Here is a 24,280-nt window from a genome sequence, read left to right as displayed (position 1 = left end):
TAATTAGATCGTTTATCTTGTTTCTGATTTTATATTTTTGAGTTTTCCAACGTTATAAGAAGTACCATTTAGGCCTCTTCATATATTTCTCAAATCAAAATTCTAGAACTTCTCATATTATATAATAGGTTTTGTCCATTTAATGTTAAACCAAATTACTTCATCCAAGAATTCATGGTTTAAATCAAACAGTAAAGAACTATGCCAATGTTTATTAGTGAACAATAGAGATCATGACACAAAACAGTTACACTAAGTGTTGTAAATAACGGTACCGCCAACCGATTGATTGGGAATAATCGGCCGATTACTCGGAAAAATCCATGACAGTTTGGTCGCCGCCAAGGAGAAATTGGCCTAAATGACCGTTTTTTACAGACTGGTTACACTGACCCCAACATTCATACTTCATAACAAAATTATTACGATAAGGGAGATTAACTGCACTAATGTAAAATATAAAGCTATACTGCAAAAATAAAGCCGTAAATACCGTAATTGTAGTTGCTGGCTCTATCAAATGTCATTTATTATCTTCTGGCATTGGCACCACAGGATGCAACATCGTGTACCACCACAAAAGATTCTCATTCACTTATAATTGAGTATTATTTCTTGAATTAGAAAGCATTATCTCAAAGAGGTACAGCAATACAACATTTGCTAATCAATGTTTCCATTGAAATGCCATGTTTACAACCAAGCAGAGCTATTATAGAAAAGGCCATTTTATGGCTGAAATTAAAACATAAGATAACAATCTTTAGCTCATGATTCTAGACCTATTGTTTATATAGAGATTGCTTTTCTTCAGAGTAGCTTATTACAACTGTTCTTATTATGGTTGTCTCCTAAAGTGTTAAACTGAACTAGGATGGTTTCTCTAAGGTACAAATTTGTTACTATTTTATTGGTACTGGTACCAGTTACCTGATGCTTGCCTGATAGGTTTTTTTTGTGTTCCTTTTTATAAAAATGCCATTTTGAGATCCTTGTAAATTAGTGGGTCAAAACCTTTAATTCCAATACAAAACCATATTACAATCACTGAATTGGAAATCTAAATGTGATTGTATATAGAAGAAAGAAGTACAAGAAATCATTTGTGGGAGAGAAAAGGAGAAGTGCGCGGTTGCTAGCACTTGAAGTAGTTGGCAACAGTAAATCAAGTAACCAAATGCAATGGAAAGAAAATCATGAGGTCTTATATTCTATATCATATTTTTACCCTTTCCATTAGACTTAATATTTGAGAAGTCCATGGTTGCAATTCATTCTCTCTTTTTTCTTCTTCCGTCTGTGCACCTAACATTCATGGTAATTTACATTTCAGGGTAATGCATTACAATAATAAAGTTGATTCAATAACTAATAAGCTCAACTTCTTTGTAGAAATTCATAGCAACTTCTATCTCTTTGTTTGATGCAGGATACAAATCATACACAAGAAATCGGTGAGACGAGCAATGGTAGTGCCATATTTTCATGCCATTTTTTTTTTTCTTTTCCTTTTTTCGAAAAGTTTGTTGTTTTCTTCAAAGGGTACATACCTAACTGCGGCAAACATCAGATGCTTCAATATAATGTACATTATAATGCGAAATAACATTTTCAGGCATTTGTTCAAGCAACGGCACTACCAGTAGGATAATTCAACACGTCCTTGATGTTCTGGAGCTGTAAGTTCTAAAAACCTTTGCACTTACCTTTTTTTCGGGACACGCCTTTGCACTAATGATTTTCGCCTTTATGTAATATCACCACAAAATCTTAGCTACCAATAGTTAGTTATCATACTGAACCCCCACAGAAGCCTCTGCACTAATTTATATTGTAGTCCTAGTTCATTTCATATGCCCATGACCTGATAACATGACTCTATCTATGTACTTGCAGGAAAGATACCCATGAATTGTTCACCATGCCTGATAGCATGCAGGTACATAGTAATTCTATTCCATAACACCACTGGAATTTGATTTTCTAAAAAATATTATTTCAGTTTCCATAGCTGAAGGATATTTTACCAAGAATTATCTCTTTTCCAGATCGATGATTACACAGAAAGAGTCAAAAACCCAAGTGATTTTGCAACACTAAGGCAAAAGCACATTGATGGAACGTATACAACCTTGGAACAATTTGAGGTTTGAACTTGTTTTGGTGAAGTCAAAGACATTTTAGTTTAAGTTAATTGCATTTCTCATGCTTTTCCATATCTATAATACTGATGATTTTATTTGCATTGTTGTCATCAAATGCAGAGTGATGTCTATACTGTATTTAAAAAAGCAATTACAATCAATGACCACAATACCATTCCCTACAAACAGGTATTCTGATTAGTTCAATTTTTCCATTGCACAAATTTAGCACACATGAGAACTAAAAAATATTATTAATACTGTATCAAACAAGGAAAAAGAATATATCCATCATGACAATGTCAATGAGTCGAGTCGATAATATTTTAGTATTTTTTTGAGATGAATCGACCCAACCCGATATAGGTAAGAATTCTCTACCAGTAACTGGCCCAGATGGGTAACGGGTCAACCCCACCTGACCAGCCTAATCCAAAACATATATTTGGTATATTGTAAGTGACATAGGCATAAGTTATGACTAGTTGAGTTGGTCTTGGGCCATAATTTTATTACTAGAGGTTCCTAGTTCGAGTTACAGTGGCAATGATGAGCTTTAATTTTGCTGCTCCTGTTTTGTCAATATTATGGTTTCCAGTTGAGATCCGTATGAACAGAAGCCAAATGGCTTAGGTCAGGTCATATCCGTACCCGACCCGTCATGGGTCAAGAATTCTGTCCCTTCCAGACCCAATAACAGCTTGTAGATATTAAACAGATCGAGTACAGGCTGACCTGTAGGGTCGGATCATCAATTGACACCTTTATTCTTAGTGAAGCACATGTAAATAATATTACAAAATCATTGGTATTAAATTTGATTTAAACAAAATTCTAGGCCATTTTCTTGCAAGATCAAGCAAAACAAGTTTTACAATCCTTGAAGAACAACTGCACAAACTCCAAGTTAGAAGTCTCTGCTTGGCAGTCGAAGCCTATCAGGGGTAGGAAGAAACTGCGGCGAAATGACGAAACTGCCCCCGCATCCTCTAATCAAGCTCTACATAGTGGAAAACGCAATAATCAAATCTGTTCCAAAAGGAAACTTGGCAATCTAGAAGTTGGTGTCACAGAAAATAAGAATGATGCGTGCTTGAACGACACCAATAGATATCTGAGAAATGTTCAGTCAAAGTCTAATCAAATTTTTCAGACTAGAGAAGGTATTAAAACATCCAATCTGTTGTAGGGTATCTGTATATAATTCCTTTGGAGCATTCATGTAACACATGAAAGTACCAAAATTTCCCTCAAAAAGATAAGATGAAAGACTGGTACGATCAACCATCGGCGGTACCAGTAAAGTACCTCATTGAACCTTCTTTCAGCCTACAATCAAAATGAGAAGATTATGGCATTTCATTAATGCAATAATGCCCCTAATGAATAACCAATTGATTGTTTCAAATTATCAGAACCTCAAATGAGGGAGCCGAGATTAACTTACACGGATGACAATGGTTCGGACTTCGGCATAGTTTCTTCAACTTTTGGAAACCAAAATCCTTATCTTGCCTTTGTAAGTATCTTATTACTATATAGTTTTACAACTTTCTAGTTCATAGTGAAATGCTTGGGATAGTACCATCTGGCACAATATTGAATTAATTAGGATTGAGTTTCACCACTATTAACTGAAATACTTGAATCTTGCAAATTAGTACATGTTATACACCACATCTTAAATTTCATCTATTTTTATCAATTTTTAGAATGCACTTGCTGCCAAATATCAAGAGAGCTTGTGCAATTTTACAAAGAATGCTGGTATGAAGGCCCAAAAGGCTGCTGAGGAAAGGTGCCAGGTATGCACCAAACAGGCCCAAGATCCTTACTTTACAAGAACATCCTCCATCTTCCCACAAATCAGCACCAGTTCCTCTGGTCCTGGCTTTGAGTCAACAAGACTTACACAGTTCTTCCCTCAGCAATTGAATTTGTATAACAATACAAATTGCAAATTAGAGACTGATAATTTGCTAAGATGGTTCCAATCCATTGGCACGCCTGAGTTCATTGAAAAAGGAAATGCTGCTGTCTCGACCTCAAAGGAAAACATACTATCCAAACATAAGGATGAGAAGCCTATCGATCAGCAACAAATTGCAGATTTTCTAAGGAAAGGATCAGACAACTTGAACCAGAAAGAGATCAGTGTAATGGTGAAGCAAACGACAAGATTGAAAGGCGATGCGAACAATATAAGAGATTCAACCGCATCAAGTTCTCTTAATGGGGTTGTGCCAAGTCAGTTAGGGTTTAGCCAATATGCTAGTTTGTTTAAGCCATTTAAACCGGATATGTGATATTCTCTTAAAAGTTCTTAAATGAATCTTAGCTTTTTTGTTGTTCCGTTAAAATAGCATCTTGAAAACAGAGTTTATATTTTAGAGTTCGGATTGATTATCACATTCTTAGTAGAATATGCCACACAGAAATATGTAACTATATCATATCATGACCTAATTTTTTATTCAATGCCAACAACTTCTTCACTGCTACGTATATATAACAGAAATCAACTCAAAACATTTTAAATGAAAAATTTTGTTGTTTCATTTGAGGTCCCAATGGAATCAGGGCAAAAAATTTATTTCATCCTTTATTACTAAAACAAGGCCTTTTAGCATTGGTATTAGTATAATTAAATAAATAAAGGTCACTTAGGCCCCCAGTGAAATTATTTTAAATGTTATGTGAGTTTAGCAGTTCTTCATCCCATACTCTAGATTAACACTAACATGGAAGCATTATAACACCTACAGTCTATTTTTTGGCAATGGGGTCAAGTATTATCATACTAAAGATGACCATACTGATTAGCAAGGGGGTCAAGCACTACTCAAGCTACAGGAAGTAACAGGTCAGCCAAATTACATAACACAGTTGGGTTAATGGTCTCATATTCAGCAAGGTCAGCATTTGGGCCCAGGGAACAGGGATTTGCTGGTGTAACCTAATTTTAATTCAATGGTCTAGACTAGGGCTGTAAATGAGCCGAGTTTGAGCGAGTTACCTCCAACTCGAATTCGGCTCGTTTAATAAACGAGCGAGCAACTCGAGTTGAGATGATAATAACGAGTTGTAGAGCCAACTCGAACTCAGCTCGTTATCAACTCGAGTTGGCTCACAACTCGTTTAACCAATGATAGTATTACAACACAAGTTCAAACATATTTTACACGAATCTCAAAGCACAAATAACAGTCTAGAGATTCGGGTTTGATTATTTTGCGATTTATTGTGACCAATACTATGTAACTTTATATAACTCGAGTTATAAATGAGCAAGTTGGAGCCAACTCGAACTCAGCTAATTTATTAAACGAGTTGGCCAACTCGAGTTGTAAATGAGCCGAGTTAAACGAGCTGTAAATGAGCGAGTTACGAGTTCGAGCTTTTTTGCCCAGCCCTAGTCTAGACTCTAGATTAATGCAGTGAGATTGAGTAATGGAAAATAGGTAGAATTAGGATCTTCTTAAGCTTACCAAATCGGTGAGCTTAATTTTAGAATTTATTGGATTGAGACAAATTCAAATTGTTGAAATCAATCTAGTAATACGTTTACATGTCAAGCTTCTAAATTTCGAATTAATTTAAGATAAAGTCAAGCAGTAAAAAAAAAACATTTATAAGTTTATTTTTCATCATTTTTTAATCATTTGGCTTTATACTAAATTGATTTTAAAATAAATAAATTTTGCATATAGACACATTACTCATGAAGTGGGTCGGTTTTCAACAGTTTGAATTCATCGTTTGAAGCCAATTTAATAAATTTTTGAATTAAGTTCACTAATTTCTTTGATGAACCCTAGTTCTACTATGCTTGTTTCTACGATTCTAATGCAGAATTCTCAACAACTTTATAATGTTTGACCCAGTTAGGGTTGCCACAGAAAAATCTAAATTAGCATTGACAAGAAAGTACCTGGATTCATAAATGAATGTACCTAAGTTGGTGTAAAGCACATTGAATCATCGAACTGTCATCTAATCAGCCAGTCGATTAAACCCTATTTTATTCTATGTAATTGAAATGGTAACAGAGTTTTGAATTCAGGACACACTGGTTAATTTATTTATGAGGAGGGTTCAAATGCCTTCAATTTTTGTGTCTTCATCATGCCTCCATTTTTTAAAAGTTAAAATTCAAAATAAAACCGTTAGATGTAATTTATGTTATTTTCTCTATGTGCTCATAAAAAATTATGACATTTCAATTTTATTTTTATGTGAATCATTAAGTTCAAAAATCAACGTCTAGAAATCATCCACATTATTGCGTTTTTTACAAGCTCTTGATGACAATCAAAATAAAACTGAAATATCATAATTTTTTACATGTGCATAAATAAAACGATGTAGACCATATCCAATGGTTTTATTTTGACTTTTAAGTTTTTAATTTTAAATTATTAAAGTTTTAAAAAATAGAGGTATAGTGGACACACAAAAATGGAGACATTTGAACCCTCCTCTTTATTTATTTTTAGTAAAAGTGGAGATCAAGCTACTTAAATGTTTCACGTAGCTGATTTGGATTAATCTGATGTGAACAATCAAAATCTGTATGATCAATATGAACGCCGCAAATTTGGATTAGTTTGGATTTGGAGCTTTTCTACAGATAGTCTTCACTAGTTAATTAAGTTTCTGCACAAGTCATCATGACTTTCTCTTTTGTCACAAATTAGTAGTGCTATACTAAGTGCAACTTTTGCAATTTTAAAAGCTGAGAGAATTTTTTTCATTTTAATACCTAATTAATTTACCCTTACTCATTAATACTCTTCTCTTTTTCATTCTATATACATTATGTATAAAAGGAATTACATTCATTTTATATGTTAAAAAGGAATGATAAAACCTGAACGAATTGATGGGTATTGGCAATAATTCGAGAAAATATATGTTTTATTGTTCTTACTTCTTAAATCTAGTGAGATGCCACCAGTTGAAATTTTGGAGTATGTACTTAAAGAATTTGTTTGGGACTAAGAAATGGAAAACATGCATGTGCAGCATTACATTATATGTGGAAAATCAAACAGAAAACATGTGTTTTAGCAATGATGCATTGCAAGGCATGTTTGATCTGTAAAAATTCAAAAAAATTTATCGTGATCTCTGATTTGGTGCTTCCAACGGGCCTTCCTCCAAGGGTTCTCTCAAGTTTGCCATGACATATTGCATATGTTTATACTACGTCTGTATCTTTACTTATCATGTTTACTTATGTGCTTTATAGGGTTCTTACATAAGGAATTTTTTGAAGCTTGTTTTTATGCTAGCTGTAGGGGTGCAAACGGACCAGATAGTTGTATAACTATATCCATATTTATTTTTATATTTCAAATACGAATACGAATCGTATATTAGACAGACACAGATACAGATTAAATATTAAGCGGATACGGATTGGATATCCATTTTTCAATACTATTATTCATTAAAAATATATATAAATATTATTAAAAAATATCAAAGTTCATAATATTTATCTAATTACAACGGTGAATAAAATAAATTATTTTCTAACATATGTTAAACTATATGGTATATATTTACTTTTTGAATATATATAATTAAAATTTAAAACCATATCTGTTATATTCCGAAATTTTAAAACATGATTAAATTGTTAAATTGATCATTTCGCTTAAATAAAATTTTTAATTAAATTAACGATGGTTCATATTTTATCTGATTGATTAAAACGAAACTAAAAATTTTGAAATATAAATTTGAGTTATGAAATTATGTATATTAAAATTTAGAGATTTAAAAATAAAATAAAATGTAGCACCATGAATAAAATTATAACTATTCGGTAAATTTGTAACTTAAGAAAAATTTGTTACAAGTTCCTTCGCATTTTAGAAAGAAGATGAAATTGAATTAATTAGATTCGTGTGAATAAATAAATAATTAAATTTTAATTAAGAGTATAATTATACAAATAATATTATTCGTACAAATCAAAATATAGAATTTATAAAACTAGTTCATTTAAGAATATTTTTGAGATTTAATCAAATATATATAATTATATAAATTGAGAACGAATTATCCGAATCCTAACTTAGAGAAATAAACATATGAAATATTAGTACGACATTATAATGTTTTGCGAACTCTCGATTGATTTTATAAAAGAAACGGATTCTTAAAACAAACTAAATGAGTTACATTGGAATTCTGAATTTTCTGAACCCTTGGATTTAAGATCTAACACGAATCTTGAAGACATCACAACCCTTGATTTGAAGTAATTGGAAAAATTGGGAATTAACCCAATTTGAAATTGGGTTCGGGTCCGGCAGTATAAACCTCTCCATTTTCCTCTTTACTCTTCTTCTTCCACTGACAGCGGACCCCACACCCCTCCTTTCTTTCCCTTCCCCGTTTCTCCTTCTCCCTTTCACGTAAGAGAGGTCTCTCTCTTTCTCTCCATCTCTGCCACTGAGCACGGGGCCCACTCCGCCTTCCCTCTCTCTCTTTTCCTTCCTGCCAGAAGAAAGAAACGACGGGATCTGATTTCCCCGCTCTCGCCTCTACGCCGTACGAGCCCGTCTCGTCGGCTGTCAGTAAACCCACGCCCCCTCCCTTGACTTCACTGCCCTGGGCGACGAAAATCGCGGCTGACCCGCGTGGGTAGGCTAACCACTCTCTGAGGGTGACTAAACCCCTTTCTCTCATGCCTATTTGTGGTTACATAAGTCCCTCTCCTTCATTTCCTTTGGTTGTTGCTTCTTTTAGTTTCGCTCATGCGTTGAGAAAAACATCTCTCTCTTCACTTCTCCGTCCCTCTCTTTCTTGTGAGTTTGATTTTATTAATCCAACCCGTTAGAGTAGTCCTTGTGATTTCGGTGACGAAGTCGTGCGTTCTTGGCTTGGTGATGTTCGGAGACTATGAGAAGAGCCTAAACGCAAGGTCGTGGAGAGAGTCGCAACCTTCATACCGACCATGCTTCATCCCTAGCCGTGATCGAAAAGCAATTTCGGGTAAATCAATTTCTTATGAATTTCTGAATTTTAGCCAAGCCGTGTGGCTGATTCAACTTGTGCATTGTGAATTCTTGTTGGCTTTGTTACTTTGTGAATCGAAATGTTGAACCAAACTTGTTTGGCTCGTATCTATTTCTTGTTGGTGAGACCATCATGAATTTGCTTGCTTAAATCTTTGGTGGTGATTGTTATTATTTTATCTCTTTACTTGCTTAGAATAAGGGGTTTCGGTAGTAAATGACTTGGGAACGTATAGATTGTGATATCCGGTTCAAACCTCAAATATACTTAACTCCCTCTAAATCTTCTTTCTATTGTGGTGACTAGTAATGGGTACCAGTTCGGTATCAGTTTTCTGGTACGGTTTGAACTAACAGGGACCTTTTTCTTTTGTAATTTCCTTAAGATTGAGGATATGATATGCAAATTTCTGCGATGGTGTTAATATTATAAATTAAGGGGTGAATTTGTTAAAATGTACACCTTAGTAATATCTCCCAATGTGAAGGACTTATGCGTAAAACGTTAAGCATTTGAAATGAAAAATAGGTTCGGCTCCATTTAGAACGGCCTATATTTTGGGCTACTGTATTAAAACCAAAATGAATTTTTAGGATTAAGTGAATTGATTAAAATATTAAAAATAAATATAGTGTAAATTAACGGATTTATAGCCAATTTATATTGAATTAAATATATAATGTACTATTAATTAGGGAAGACAAAAAGGGTTTGTCGCTCGTAATTCAATTGACTTCTATTCGAAAAATGTGTAGTTCGTAATTAATTCGATTTGAAATTAGTTCGATTCAAAACCAATCAAATCCAATTCGATTCAAATCTTATTCAAACTTAAAACTCAAACTTGAATAAGTTCGATTCAGTTTGATTCGTTGCCACCCCTACTATTAATTATTGCCTAGCTAGTTTTCTTTTAAATTAAACAAAATTGAAGAAATCCCGTCGAATTACTATATACAATGCAACTTGAGAAGTAAGCATACACATACTTTTAATTAATCAAGTCAAGCCATGTACATGAAATTCATAACTAGATCATAACTAACAACAAGTTAACATAATAATATCACTTACCTTAGTATATAAACAAATACTAATGTATGATGGTTTCAATTTTATTTTTGAAGTTATATGACATATAAGCACACATGACTATTTATACAATACTCGTATACAATTTGCACAAGCTTATTATAGATCGATTATCAAATGTCCTACCGAATATATTTAATGAATTGTTAATTAAATGATATTTAAAGCAACACCCAACCCATTAAATAAAATAATAAAAGTTTGTATTATGTTTTTAAATTAAAAATGTTCTAAACATATTTTGAGACTTAAATGAAAAATAGTTATTTTAATTTAGATTCAAAACGAGAAATTATGCGTAGGATTAGACTAACTATAAAATAACGAATTACTCGACGTAAAATTAATTAGGAAACACGTAAATTAGATAACCATCTAATTCTAATTTTTTTTTATAAAACAAATTTTGTATTTAAATTATAAAATGACTAAAACATATTAGAATCAAATATTAGTTTAGTAATAATTATACAAATTACATATTTTATTAAATTAGTGGCATTAGTTGAATTCAATACTAAATTTACTTTTGAAAAGAATCGCATTCGACCGGTTACGAAAATGAGAGCTAATTTAAAATAAATTAAACTAAATAAGAAGTTAGAACACGTTTAAAAATATCGTAACTCACAAATAATTATTTTTGGCGAATATTTCAATATTTAAAATTTTACAAGGAATATATCTCCAAATTAAATTATTAAAAACTATAAGTTAGTGTAGATTAAAATTAGATCAAAGTGAATATCTCACGAACATGTAAATTATAATTAATGTTAAGCTCGATAAGATGAAATTAAATAATTAATATGTGCCTAACCGGATCAGTCAGATCGACTGAATCGGTAATTTTATGAAAAACTGAAATAATCGAGGAATTGACTTGCACATTAATTGCGACGAGGGTTAGAATAAAATTAGCGTAGATATTAATTAGTTTAAATTACGTGATCACAGATCTGTCAACTCCGTACGAGTCCGATCCGTGGGCCGATCCGACGGTCCCGCAGTTCGGAGCACGCTGATTATTAGCGACAGAGACTCCAGCCCCCTCAGGTGTGGGATATCTGAATTATTCTTTTTGTGGGCGTACTCTTACCAGTCGTTCCATTTGACCTGACATTCGCACTTTATTTTTTTTTGTAGTTGCATTAAAACTTTAGAGCATGTTTATCCTTTCTGCACTGTAGGTAGAATTGCATAAATCCTGAAAAACTCGAATTTAATGTATTTTAAGAGTAGAGTAATTAAATAATATTATATATATATCTCTTATTAGAATATTAGGTTATTAGTTGTCTTCTTCTCGTAGAAGACTTTATTATTATTTTACGTGCATACGCATGCATTGGTGAGAGCTGAGCAGAGCCGAGTGACTTCGTTCCTTCTTGGTGTCACTTGGCATGGGACGGCCCGACAGCCACTGAGCTGAGGGTCACTTGATCCTTGGATGGCTTTAGGATTTATATTATATGTCTAAACTTTGATTATAAATCATTTTCGATCATTTTACTATTTGACGTGAGCAGTTCCGGACTCGAGTTCTGTGGCACGATACGATTCGGGATTTATTCATTCCCTACATTAGGAGCTACTTTGCCTAGAACGGGATTCCAAGCCGGGTAGTGTTGGGTAGAATCTTGTGCGGGATTCCAAGACCGGCGAGTCTTGGGTAGAATCTTGTACGGGGTTCCAGCACCGGTTTGGGTAGAATCCATGTGTGGTGTCCTATTGGTCTGGCTGGACGGTAGAGTTCTCTCCTGCTCATGAGGGAAGAGATTAACTTTTTACGACTTGCATTGTATGATTTCTTCTATTGGATATGTTTGGGTGATGAATCGTTAGCGAGATGACACACTGGATTTGATATAACCATTGGCTAGTGTGCTATTATCTTGTGGGCAATGCTCGATGTCACTAGGCAACGTGTATCATTGCACTCTGATCACAGTCCTTGGATTATATTGTTTGGATCTTTGATCCTATTGGCACGGCACGGGGTGATTTACTTTATCCATATTATTACTATTATTATTGTATTTGAGCACACAGTGCATGGAGTACTGGATTCCGATTTGATTTATATCCGATATTACACCATGATTTTATTTTGGGTTTATTCCGCATGTTGGCATAATAGAATAATCGCATCATGGCATCATTCAAAAGTATTATAAATTCTATTAGATATTAATATAGGTTCACACATGTGCATATTTTTAATTGTATTCATTTTATAAATAAAAGTGCTTTGACCGTAGAGGATCCCTGAGGGGATAATTCTGTGTTACATACTGGGCGATTCGTCGCTCACCCACAAGTTGTTTCGTGGGTTTTAGGTACAGGTTCTGGCGGTCCGCAGCAGGAGATGTCAGGAGCTGTCCCCGAGGGCCACACCACTTGACCTAGTTAGGGTTAGGCTTTTGATTAGGTTTGCGAGTCCCGTATTTCCTGTGTTATATATACGGGCTCGATAGATCATATATCCCCTTCTATAGATGGTGTTATTTGGATTCGAGATGGTTCGAATTATATGTTATGTATGTGTATATTTATTTATTGCTATGTGACTGATGCTTGATATTTATATTATTTTGCTTCTGCTGCTGTTTGATTTATTATTTATGATTAGCCTTGCGTGCTTAATGATTAATTAAGCACGAGGCGAGATTGATCACACCTTAATCCAGAATTCCTGGTTTGGGGTGTGACAATATCTATATCTGTATTTGCACAGATATTCAGATATCAAATATCGATATTTAATTTTCGGATATGAATCGCGATCCGTATAGATAATAGAGGAGGGATCAAGTTACAACAATTTTTGAGTTGCAACAAGTTACAACAAGCATTTTTTACATTTTCAAAGTCCAAATCGTCGATCTAAACTGTTAGATGTGATCTCTACAATAAAATGTGCTTGGAGACCAAATTTTACATTTTTTGGAATTTTTTTACTATTTATTAAGATGGGTATAAAATTCAATGGTATGAATTTGACTAGTTTTTGTACCCATCTTAATAAATAGTAAAAAAATTACAAAAAATGTAAAATTTGGTCTCCAAGCACATTTTATTGTAGAGATCACATCTAACGGTTTGGATCGACAATTTGGACTTTGAAAATGTAAAAAATACTTGTTATAACTCAAAAATTGTTGTAACTTGATCCCTCCTCTAAATAATATTCAATTCATTTACACCCCTAGCCAGCTGTGCTGGCCGTCTATATATATATATGATATATTTCTGTCGGAATTTTTTATGTATATATATGTTATGGGGATTTTGCATGTTGTTCGAGACTCATGTCATGTGCATATTTGTTTTGGGTTTTTTTGCATGTTGTTCGGTGCTTTTTGGAGCTCATTAGGTTTCTACTTTCTAGAGAGATAATAGCTAGAATAGTTGCTGTTGAGAATAGTAGATTAAGAATAGCTAGAATAGCTACTATTTAATAATAACGCTATTTGGAGTTATTTGGAATGTTGTTTGGATTGAACATTTAGAATAGCGAGAACAGCGATTGAATATTTGAGAGAGTACGTTTGCTATTCCAACATTTTGTAGGAATAGCGAGAACAGCAAGAACAGCGTTATTCTCGCTGTTCCTGAGTATGTTTGAATGGATCGGAACAACACTATTTTCGCTGTTCTTGCTATTCTCGCTGCATCCAAACATACCATATAGATGTATTACATAGAGTATTGAATGGAGGCTTTGGGAATTAATAGAATGTGCGAGCTACTTGCCTCCTCGCCAAAAAAAAAAAATCTTTTTTTAACTTTTTCAACTAATCGGAGGAGAGAGAAAGTAGAAGGATAAAACTGGTATTTATAGAAAAATAATTCTTTCAGCTCTCAAAATTGTAAAAAAGTTGCGATAAATATCGAACTCTCATTAGTCAAATCAACCTCAATTTGTCCCCCACTTAAATCAATTACCTATGATATGTACCGATTAAGACAATGTCTGCCTAGACTAGAAACTAAAGAAGTGCTCCTGTGCAAAACTTCTGTAGTGACGTGGACATATCTGTTTTTTTTTTCTACCTGATTGGACAACCTTCTGTAGACATAGCTGCGCTCTTATTACTGGAGACTAACATGTTGATAACATGGTGATGACATTAGTATTTTCTATTTTTTTTTATATGAAAAAATGATGGACAGACACTTAAAAAAAAGGGAGATTTCCAATGTCAAAAATATTTTGCCACAAAAATATCGAAATTCTGTTTTGTTTTTATATATTTTAAAATTTTGAACTCAAACTAATGTCAAATCCAAGCTGTTGATCTTGTTTATTTTCATGAGAAAAACATCAATGAATAAATTTTATGCTGTGTTCATTTTATACTCAAATGGTCAAAAAATGGGTGTATTAAAATTATATATTTTATGTGGACTCTCACATCACTTATGAAAATAAACAAGATCAACAGTTCGGACAACATTCGAATTTCAAGTGTTGAAATAAAAATGAAAAAGTGAGATTTGGATTTCAAGATAAAAAAAAAACTAATAATACTAAAACCCTCTTAGAAAAATTGATAAAATTAAGAACTAAGAGGAGAAATCAAAGTGTACAAAACTTAGTGACACATCATCAAATTTAAGAATTGTTTGGTATATAGTGTTTTGCATAGGAAATAATTTGCGTTGCATGTCATGGCATGCCATCACACACGAAAGTGGACATTTTCATATTGTGTCACAAAACGTGCAGAAAAACAGTATTCAGTACACGATAAATTTTTTTAAAAAAAAGGGCAAAATCTCATTTTCATTACTGAAACCAAGATAATTACAACCAAAGTACTCAGAGACCCAAGCTCTGTCCAAAATGTATAAGCACAAAAACTGAGATGGAATAAGAACACAGTAATTTCAGCTAACTATACTGGCTAAGTTTCAAAAGAAAGCTAAATTTACTAGTACTAAGCCACGTAACAATGGGCTGAGGTTATCTAATTTTATCAACAAAAAAAAAGTAGAGCTGCATCTTCATCAAATATCACGGGTGCTCAGGGGAGAAGCCAAGGCCATCATGTTGCTGGTAAACTACTATCTCCATATCTAATGGCATGAGGAATAACATCCTCTATCACATGCATCCAGTCTTCTGCTGCAATCTTGATCTTCTGACTCATGTTATTTGTCCAATATAATATCAATGATCTGATTTGATAATATTTCTAGCCGAGCTGATCTCACAATTTGTAAAATAAATTTCATTTCAGTGTTTCCACATAGTCCAAACAGCACTAAGAACAATTAACAAGGCTTTATTTTCAGTTGAGTTAAGGGTTAAGGCATATGCTATTATTGTTGGTTCCAAAGGCACCTAGAGGGGATGAATAGGTTTTTTAAACTTTTTAATCTAAGTTATAAAGTTCTAGTGTGTTGTATAGTTATTTTTGGCGGAAACTTGAATAACTTGAATCTAAACTAAAATATAAAATAAATAAAGTAAATTGTAGAATTTAGAGACACTTGACACGAGAGTTGTTTACGGAGTTTGACACTAACGCTTATGTCTTCGGGGCCCGCGACCTTCGAGATGGCGCGCCTCTCTTTACCCAATGAGAAAGGAATACAAGGTGGAACCGGTGAGCCCTTACAAACTTATGGGAAGTCACACAGTCCGAACAAGGAGTACTAAAGGCTCAAAGACAATCCGATTCGCGAGGACTCAAGGATTGCTAGGTGAGCTCGAGGCTCAAGATAACAAGGGTGAGCACAAAGGCTCAAAGGGTTACAAGGTGTTTGTAGTAAATAAAGATCTCTCACAAATCACTCGGATTATTGAAGTTGATTGAGTATGGTGGAGGAGTTCTTATTTTTTGAATGAGTATTAAAGTTTAAGGTCTAGCAACCATGGTGGCTCTCTTGTGAATAGAGGACATGAAGTTTGACGGCGGGAGAACAACCTTAGAAACCTAGCATTGGCTTCTATATAAAGGGAGAGAAGCAAATCTAGGTTTATTCTTGTTTCCAAATCTGACGTCTGTCTTCCAAGGTCTGTAGCAAATCATCCGTTCATATTTTGAACAAAAGTAATACATAAAAGTTGTAGATCTCGGTCTCCTGAGAATTTGAAGCTTTGATTCACTCAAATCTGAGTTCGCATGACCAAACAGTAGCCAAAATACGAAAGGTGCGCAGGCTGACAGTTGTAATGGTCCTGGCAACGGTTGGTTCTGTTTCAACAAGCGGCTGGAGCCGCTTAATATCAATTTTATGTGGCGTGTTCGGTATTTATTCTGTTATAACTGTCCTTGGACTGTTATAATGGTCATCAACTGTTCTGGAACTTCAGCACTCTTCAAACAGACGTATCTTAGTACTCGAGTGTCCGATTTCGACATATGACCACTTTTCGAAAGACTTGTGAAGAGTAGATGTTAATTTTGAAGTCTTAGCCATCATTTGAGTAGTGATGCAGTCAGTTATCTCAAGGATAAAGGAAATAGCCTCAACAATCTTGTTGCATTTCTAAATCTTATGAATCTACACACATCTCAACTCATTGAAACTGTTAAATGCAATTTATATATGTTTTGCAAATCTAGTCAAACAGATAAGTCGATGGCTCCAAAAGCCAACAATTATATCTTCCTAGTGATGCCAATTATGCATAATAAGTTGATTTTTACCCAATCAGAACCATATTTTCTGTGCAAACTGACAGGTAAAAAACAAGTGATTTATAGTTTATGGTTCAAGGCAGAACTGACAAGAAGGGTTGTCTAACCAACCTCTATTTAATAGGTTATCTTTAGTTAATCTTGTCATGTTCAATTAGCCACATAAAGACTTTGATTTTTGAAGGAATATGTAAATTCCACCACATCATGGCTCTACTAGGTTGTATCCCTCTAAAATTCAGTAAATTATACATTGAGTGTGTTGAAAACTTCCCCAAGGAGTGTCATATCCACTCAATATCTTGGTCTAAGATGAAAGAAGTGGTACTGATAATAAACAATATATTTGTCCAATCAACCAAGTCCATCCCTGTCAAATTCTCTCTATATTTAACCCATCTCCCTTGAGTATTGATAGCATCTGATAGTAGTATATTAGGAGTCAAACATTTCTTAAACAAGTTGTAATATCTAACTTCCAAGGCACAATCCTGGTACCAAATATCTTTCCAGAATCTAATTTGGGTATTTATTCCTGGTTCATAAGTTACACTAATAGATCCTATTTTATCTAAAGAAGTGAGAGCTTTCCAAAAAGAAGAAATGTGATGAGCATGACCTAATGTATATTTGTATAACACTAAGTTTTTTCAAGTACTAGAGTAAGTATTTTTTTAATGTCCATCACCACTTAAGAAGAAGTGCTAAATTTATTTGTCTAAGATCCAGAATACCTAAATCACTAAACTACTTAGCTATACATACTGCATACCAGTCTATTAGAGAGTATTTTTTTTTCTTTGTAGAAGTTCCTTGCCAGAGAAACCTCATTCTAATTTTGTCTATCTGGTACAGAACAATAACTGGTACTTTATATACACAAAGAGAGTATAAAGTGTAATAGAGGAATTCTACCTTCTATGGATAACAAATTACCTTGCCAAATTTTTAATTTATTTTTAATTTTATCAATGAGGAATTGTCAATCTTCAACTAAGAGTTCTTTGAAATTGTTACATCTGCAAAAAAAAAAAAAAAAAAAAAATTCGTAAAACGTTACAACGTTTTTAAAACGTTATGTAACGTTTTTCACTGTAAAACTTGATAAAAATGACAATTTTATGAAGGCTGGATTCAATTAAAACGTCATAACATTTTCAGAAAACGTTATAACGTTTTATACACTAAATTATGCGTTTTATACACTATTTCCTACGTTTTTCACCAGCTGAATCGTTATAACGATTTACCAAAACGTTATAACGTTTTATGCGACAATGTGAGGGTCTATTTAGCAAAATTCTGTGTCTCTTTCTCTCTCACTCTGTCCCTTCTCCCTGCCTGGTGTGTGTTCCGCCCCAAAGAGAAAAGAGAGAGAGAGAGAGCTCCATTATTCACGAAAGTTCGGGAAATCGAAGGTAGGAACGATAAATTGGACGTGGATCTCATATAGCTCTTCCATTTGGTATTCCCTTCTCTCCTCTTCTCCCTCAAAATCCAAATTTCACCATTGTTAGGGTTTTTCGTTTTAAACCCGAGATTTGTGTTTGAATTACTTGTAGACTAGCTCCTTGAGCCTCCTTGGTTGTTTATGTGTCGATTCTTTTTCCGATTTCACCTCGATTTTGGATTCCCATTTCTAGGGTTTTTGGTACCAAATCTGAAATTTGGAAATGTTGTTGATCGGTTAGGCTAATCCGACCAATTAGACTTGTAATCGGTAAACCTCTTTCTCAACCTTGACATAGAGCGATTAATTCAATTTTCGACCAAATTAGGGTTTAATTAATTGGCAAATTGAATTGTTACGAGAACCAAAATAGTGAGACGGTAAATGAATTGTTACCAAATTGGAATTGTGTATGGTCTAGAGGACCCAAACGTGAATATGAGAATTGATAAGAGAGGTTAAGTAATTAAGACCAATGAAGAAAGGGTTGACACCAAAATATATGAATTTCGTTAAGGAAAGTATAAAGAGATTAATACAACTCAAGCAAGCACCCGAACAAAGGTTAAACCAAGGGTACATTTAATATAGGTGTAGGCTCGGCCGAGCAAGACTTTGCAGGATATTTCGAGACGTCTGATCCATAACTAAGCGGTACGCTCGTCGTAATCAGGTGCGGGGTTCTTGGACTTGTTTGATGTTTCATTTTCATAAATTAAATTATCTTTTTCGATTGTTATGTTGTGTGATTGATTATTGCATACTTGGAATTGTCATGTTGTTTGTTTGATTGTTGCATATTTGTTAGTTGCATAATCGTAATTGTGTGAATTGTTTGCATAACTCAATCTAGTTAAGACCTAATTGTTGTGATATGGTTGATTTGCATATTTGTATGGTTGTCATTTTGATTGTTCTCTTATGAATTGACTATGGATAAAGGTCACCACAAATTGATGATTGTGAAATGATATGTGAATGAAATGGCAAGGTTGAGCTGTATCAGCTAACTTTGAGATGATATGTGAATGAATTTGCAAAGTCTGCTAGCTGACTTTGATCCCAGGATCCTAATGACCTTAGGTGAACGGCCCTCGAGGTATCCCAGTACCGGTTGGGACGAGGGGTGGGTGACTATATGTATATGTTGATTGTGATTGTGGGTGACCTATGTGTGACGTCTGTGGCTCGGGGGCATTACCCTACGTGGTAATGCATTTGGATGGTCAATTGACTATGACGACATTCTGATTTATTTCATGTGAATTTTCATTTTATGACTTCGAACCAGACTTTAGTAAATGGTTAAGCCAAAGCATTTACAGATGGGTGTCAGACAAAGGGTCCAGCTCGGTGGAACATCTGTAGGTGTCTGTAACCCTACAGATGAGGGTCAGATAAAGGGTCCAGCTCGGTGGAACATCTGTAGATGCTACCAGCCATAATAAAATGAGTCGGGCCAAAAATGTATTTGTTTGAACTTCATCTTGGAAATTCCTTAAGTTGTTTTTCATTCAATTATTGTTGTCGAGTACATGCATTCATTTATATATATATTGTTATAGAACTGCTAATGTGATTTTGTATGGATTTCATTTTTGAACATGGAGTCTGATTGCAAGTCCAATAATCTAAACTGTGGCAAATTTCGCACTAAGAATTTATTTTCACCCCCCTCCCTTTGGGTCATTTTCAGGTTTATTACACGAATACAGAGAGATGGTTCTGGATTGCATCTGACAGCATAACCACATGAAAATGGGGATTTGGGTGGTTGAAACTGACAGGATGCGGGAGATAATTCTAAATTATAGTTTGTCGTATTCTGTCAGATAAATCTTGTAAGGAATAAAGGGATGTGGTTATTATGTAAATATGTTATTGGTAATGCATATAAAAGATCCACTGCCTTGCGTATATATATGTCTTAATAAATATACGCGGCAGGCTGTTATACCCGGGATTCGGGGTGTGACAGAAATGCAAAGGAAGCCCTAAGTATTTAATGAGGAAAAAACCCCACTAGGGGTGTTCAAACGGTCGGTTTGGTTTAAACCGAACTAAAATAATCAAACCGAACTTAAAACCGAAGTTTGAAAATCCAACCGAACCGACCGAACTAAAATAGCAAACCGAATTAAAACCGAACCATTTAAACCGATTTAAACTTCAGTTTGTTCGGTTGAACCGAACTTTCTCAAAAATCAAAACTCAATACATCTATAATACTCAATTTAAACTTTGGTTTTGATTAATGAACCAATTTAAACTTCGGTTTTGATTAATGAACCAAAATAATACTAGAAGTTTTGACCCTATCAATAAAATCGGTCGGTTCGGTTTAATCGGTTTTGAGAAATCAAAACCGAACCGAACCATTTAAACCGAATCTTACCGGTTCGGTTCAAAACCAAATAAACCGAACCATTTGAACACCCCTAAACCCCACTGACATATGAATAATTGATTTAGTTCTAAAGAGTCATCTACATGTATTGGGTACATTTTAGTTTTGTCATAATTCATTTTAATCCTTGAGAGAGCTTCAAAAGTCATCATAGCCCACCATGCATCCTCTACATTCTCTTCTTGACCTTCCAAAAAAATAATTGTATCATCTGCATAGTGTCAATTTGTAATTGCCCTATTATCTATGCATTGTGGTCCTAAGCCTTTAATTACATTTGTTTATCTACCTTTACTAAAAACTTCGGTTCAAACCCAAGTATATTAAGAAATAAACTGGAATATTAATAAAAATCATAGCCTTAATTTTATGCAAATCTAAAGTGTTTTTAAAGAAATAGCGTGTAAGAATCATAGCCTTAATAACCTCCCAGAAGAATTGATAAAATTTAAATGTGATCAGGGACCTCATTGGTTCTGATGCAAAAACTGCATTTTTAAGTTCCTCTTCAGTAAATGGTCTTTTTAATTTCCATTTTTCTAGTTCAGTTAGCTTATCTTCTGAGTCCCATAAGTCTTCAGTCAGTACACGATAAATGTTAGCATGTTAGCATGAAACATGTACGTGTTCATCACGTGTTGAATTAACATGGGACACGTGCTCGTATCTTGTTCTTTTTCAAAATAAATCTTCCTAGAAAGTTTATGTAAAATATAATAAAGAATAATAATTTAGAAAAATCAAAAGACATTTAGGAAAAGATTAAAAAAAAATGTCTCTACTTGTAGTGTTACATAATCTTTCAATTTTTATCTACATTTGTTATTTATTTTCTATGTAAACTTTCTAGCAATTTACTTTCGCAGGTTCATAGTGACAAATGAATAGTTCGGGTTCGATTTGGCTGGATCAGAAATTCGGGATTGATTCGGTACAACAAGAAAGCAAAAAAAAAAAACCCCAAAAAAAATTCGCGACTCGCATTTTATTCACGAATAAAATATATTATACATTTTTTGTGTTTTATTCGGAATTCGGTTCAGAAACATCAAAAAAACGAATAAAACATGAATTATTCATGTATATTATTACCCAAAATTTTTAAATATAGCATAATCCAAAAAATAATAAACCAAAACACCATTTTTTGGCCAAAATTATAAAAATGACATGGCCGCATCTAGGAAAAGCGGGCACCTTTTTGGTGGCCGCATCTAGGGAAAGCGGCCAATATTTTGGGCCGCTTCTAGGGGATGCGGCCACTCGGGCTATTTAATTTTTTTTTGTTTGATTTTTTGTTTTCAATATTTGTAGGCTGTGTATGGTGTTTAATTTGGAAGCCGAAATTTTATTTGAAACCATTTAAACCGAACAACCGAACTATTTAAACCGAATCTTACCGGTTCGGTTCAAAACCAAATAAACCGAACCATTTGAACACCCCTAAACCTATTGACTCGCCTTCGACCCAGAGTAATATTTTTGTCATTTGGAACAAGGGTCGGGCCTTTGTTTTGCGGCCAATCAGACTGATTGTCATACACATGCCATTCACCCATCCATGTGTTGATCAGTGTCTAGATATGGTAGTAGTAATATACGAAACTGCCAGGGTCGATGCCTCGGAGACGACACACTACCAGAACATGAGAACACGGTATTCTGTTTAATTGCGGCTTCTGGCATGTGCATGTAACCGTGTTATCATCCGTGATTACCACCGTGTATTTGTAATTGGCTTTGGTAAACCGGCCAGAAGCATCAGACATGTATGCATTAACTTTCTCTTGTGTGGATGTTACCTCAAACTCGTTCCAGTTGCCAAATCCACCAAGCGTTGTCATAGATTGTGACCTCCCGCACCGTTTGTTAATCAACTATGAAAAAATTGATGATATTAATGTATTTAAATAATTGAATGAAAATAGAATAATTTACAATTAAAAAAATAAAATAATTTCATGAATATAAAATACCTTGTGCACACGACATGAGAACTGTTGACCCTGGCTTGCTTCAAATTATGCTTTTGTCCTCCTTTGAGCAAACCATTGCTGACATTTGTAAAATATGTCCTCAATTATTGCTGCTACCGGCAACCTACGAGATGACCTGAAGACATTATTGAGCGACTCGGACCCGTTTGTAGTCATAATTCCCCAACGGTAACCCCCATCCAGCGCTTGAAATATCTTCCATGGTTTTGGACACTCATTCTCATCTTGATCTAGATACTTACCCACACCATCCAACCAATTCAAAGCACGGTCACATACATCCCTCATTGCTTGCATTCCTTGCTCATATCTCCTCATCTTCCTCTTCGCCACACATATCCTGAAGTACTTGATTGCTTGGTCATTGCAATGGTTCTTCTTCATGTTTTCTGCTATATGAGTAGCACAAAGACGATGAACGCACTCATCCTCGTCTTCCTCATTCCATCCCAGATCATCCTGTCTAAACACTTTTTTTATTCCCTTGCCCCTGTCAGTGATGACACACACAAACCTGGAGCGAACTACATTGCGCCTCAACCATTGCATGAACCATGCACAGTCTTCAAAATTCTCCGTATCTACCAAAGAAAAAGCCAACGGAAGGAGCTGATTTTCTGCATCGTACCCGGTTGCAATCAACATTTTACCTGTATTAAACCATAAAAAAATGTAACTAAAAAAATAACATATCAATTTCGACTACATTTGAATAAATAAAATGACATATCAATTTTGAATTTTATTACCTTTGTACCGGCCTGATAAGAAACATGCATCAACAGTGATGACAGGTCTCAGGTGTTGAAAAGCCTCTATGCACGATCCAAATGCCCAAGCCGCCCTATAAAAGTACCTGTAAGGTCCAGGCTCACCAGTTGGATATGAGGTTACATCAAACAATGTACCTGTCAATAAAACAAATTAACAAGTTCCACATTTTTTTGTTTTCAATGTTGTTGAAAGAAAATAAATAATATAATACCTGGGTTTTTTCGCTTAATTGCCTCCAACAAGGGGACTATAAGCGCGTATGACCCCTTCCAACTACCAAATTGACGGGCAATTGCCAACTCCCTTCCACACCATAATTTGTTGTACGCAGGTACCTGACCGTTGTACGTTTGTGCAACCACGATTCTGACAGCATTGATACTCAAATGCACGTCATTTCTCATGTGCGCGGTGATATAATCGGCAACCATACCAGCCGTCAGCTGTGCATGATCTATTCTTGTGGCATCCGCATGACAAACATGTTTTGTTGGGCACCTGGATACTTTTCATTGTGTACCAAAACCAGTGGCCCTTGCTAATATGTACCAACCACATCTAGGGTCCCTGCACTTGAACCTAAGGCGTTGTTTGTCGCTGTGCGTATTTTCAATCTCTTTATTACAAAGAATGTGAAACTTGTAAATTGCAGCTTTCATTTCCTCCTTTGAATTATAACATTGCCCCTCTGACAATTCATTCTCAAATTCTGCATGTCTACCAAACAACCC

The 24,280-nt window shown here is 34.5% G+C and overlaps 1 protein-coding gene and 1 long non-coding RNA gene across 2 annotated transcripts; one reads left to right on the top strand and one right to left on the bottom strand.

The window, feature by feature from the left end:
* The first annotated feature begins 8,498 nt into the window (after nt 1-8,498).
* Nucleotides 8,499-12,838, top strand: LOC144555786 (uncharacterized). The gene is made up of 3 exons (XR_013512113.1): nt 8,499-9,152; nt 11,226-11,324; nt 12,608-12,838. It is a non-coding gene; the product is annotated as an uncharacterized LOC144555786 (long non-coding RNA).
* A 9,961-nt stretch (nt 12,839-22,799) lies between these two features.
* On the bottom strand, nt 22,800-23,953 carry LOC144555620 (uncharacterized). The gene is made up of 3 exons (XM_078304017.1): nt 23,761-23,953; nt 23,525-23,683; nt 22,800-23,425 (listed from the first exon to the last, which is right to left on the bottom strand). Exons 1-3 carry the CDS (start codon nt 23,951-23,953, stop codon nt 22,800-22,802), a joined length of 978 nt encoding a protein of 325 aa, XP_078160143.1.
* Between the last annotated feature and the right edge of the window lie 327 nt (nt 23,954-24,280).

Source organism: Carex rostrata, chromosome 6 (assembly GCF_964058835.1).
Source record: "Carex rostrata chromosome 6, lpCarRost1.2, whole genome shotgun sequence".
NCBI lineage: Eukaryota > Viridiplantae > Streptophyta > Magnoliopsida > Poales > Cyperaceae > Carex > Carex rostrata.
Note: the sequence above shows the minus strand (reverse complement) of the source record. Positions and strands in the feature narration are given on the sequence as shown.

Excerpts from the sequence above, each read along its gene's own strand:
- LOC144555620 (XM_078304017.1), bottom strand. The coding sequence starts at position 23,953 with ATGAGAAATGACGTGCATTTGAGTATCAATGCTGTCAGAATCGTGGTT. Across the intron at positions 23,684-23,760 it reads AATTAAGCGAAAAAACCCAG|GTACATTGTTTGATGTAACC; the intron begins GTATTATATTAT and ends TTTTATTGACAG. Across the intron at positions 23,426-23,524 it reads CTTATCAGGCCGGTACAAAG|GTAAAATGTTGATTGCAACC; the intron begins GTAATAAAATTC and ends GGTTTAATACAG.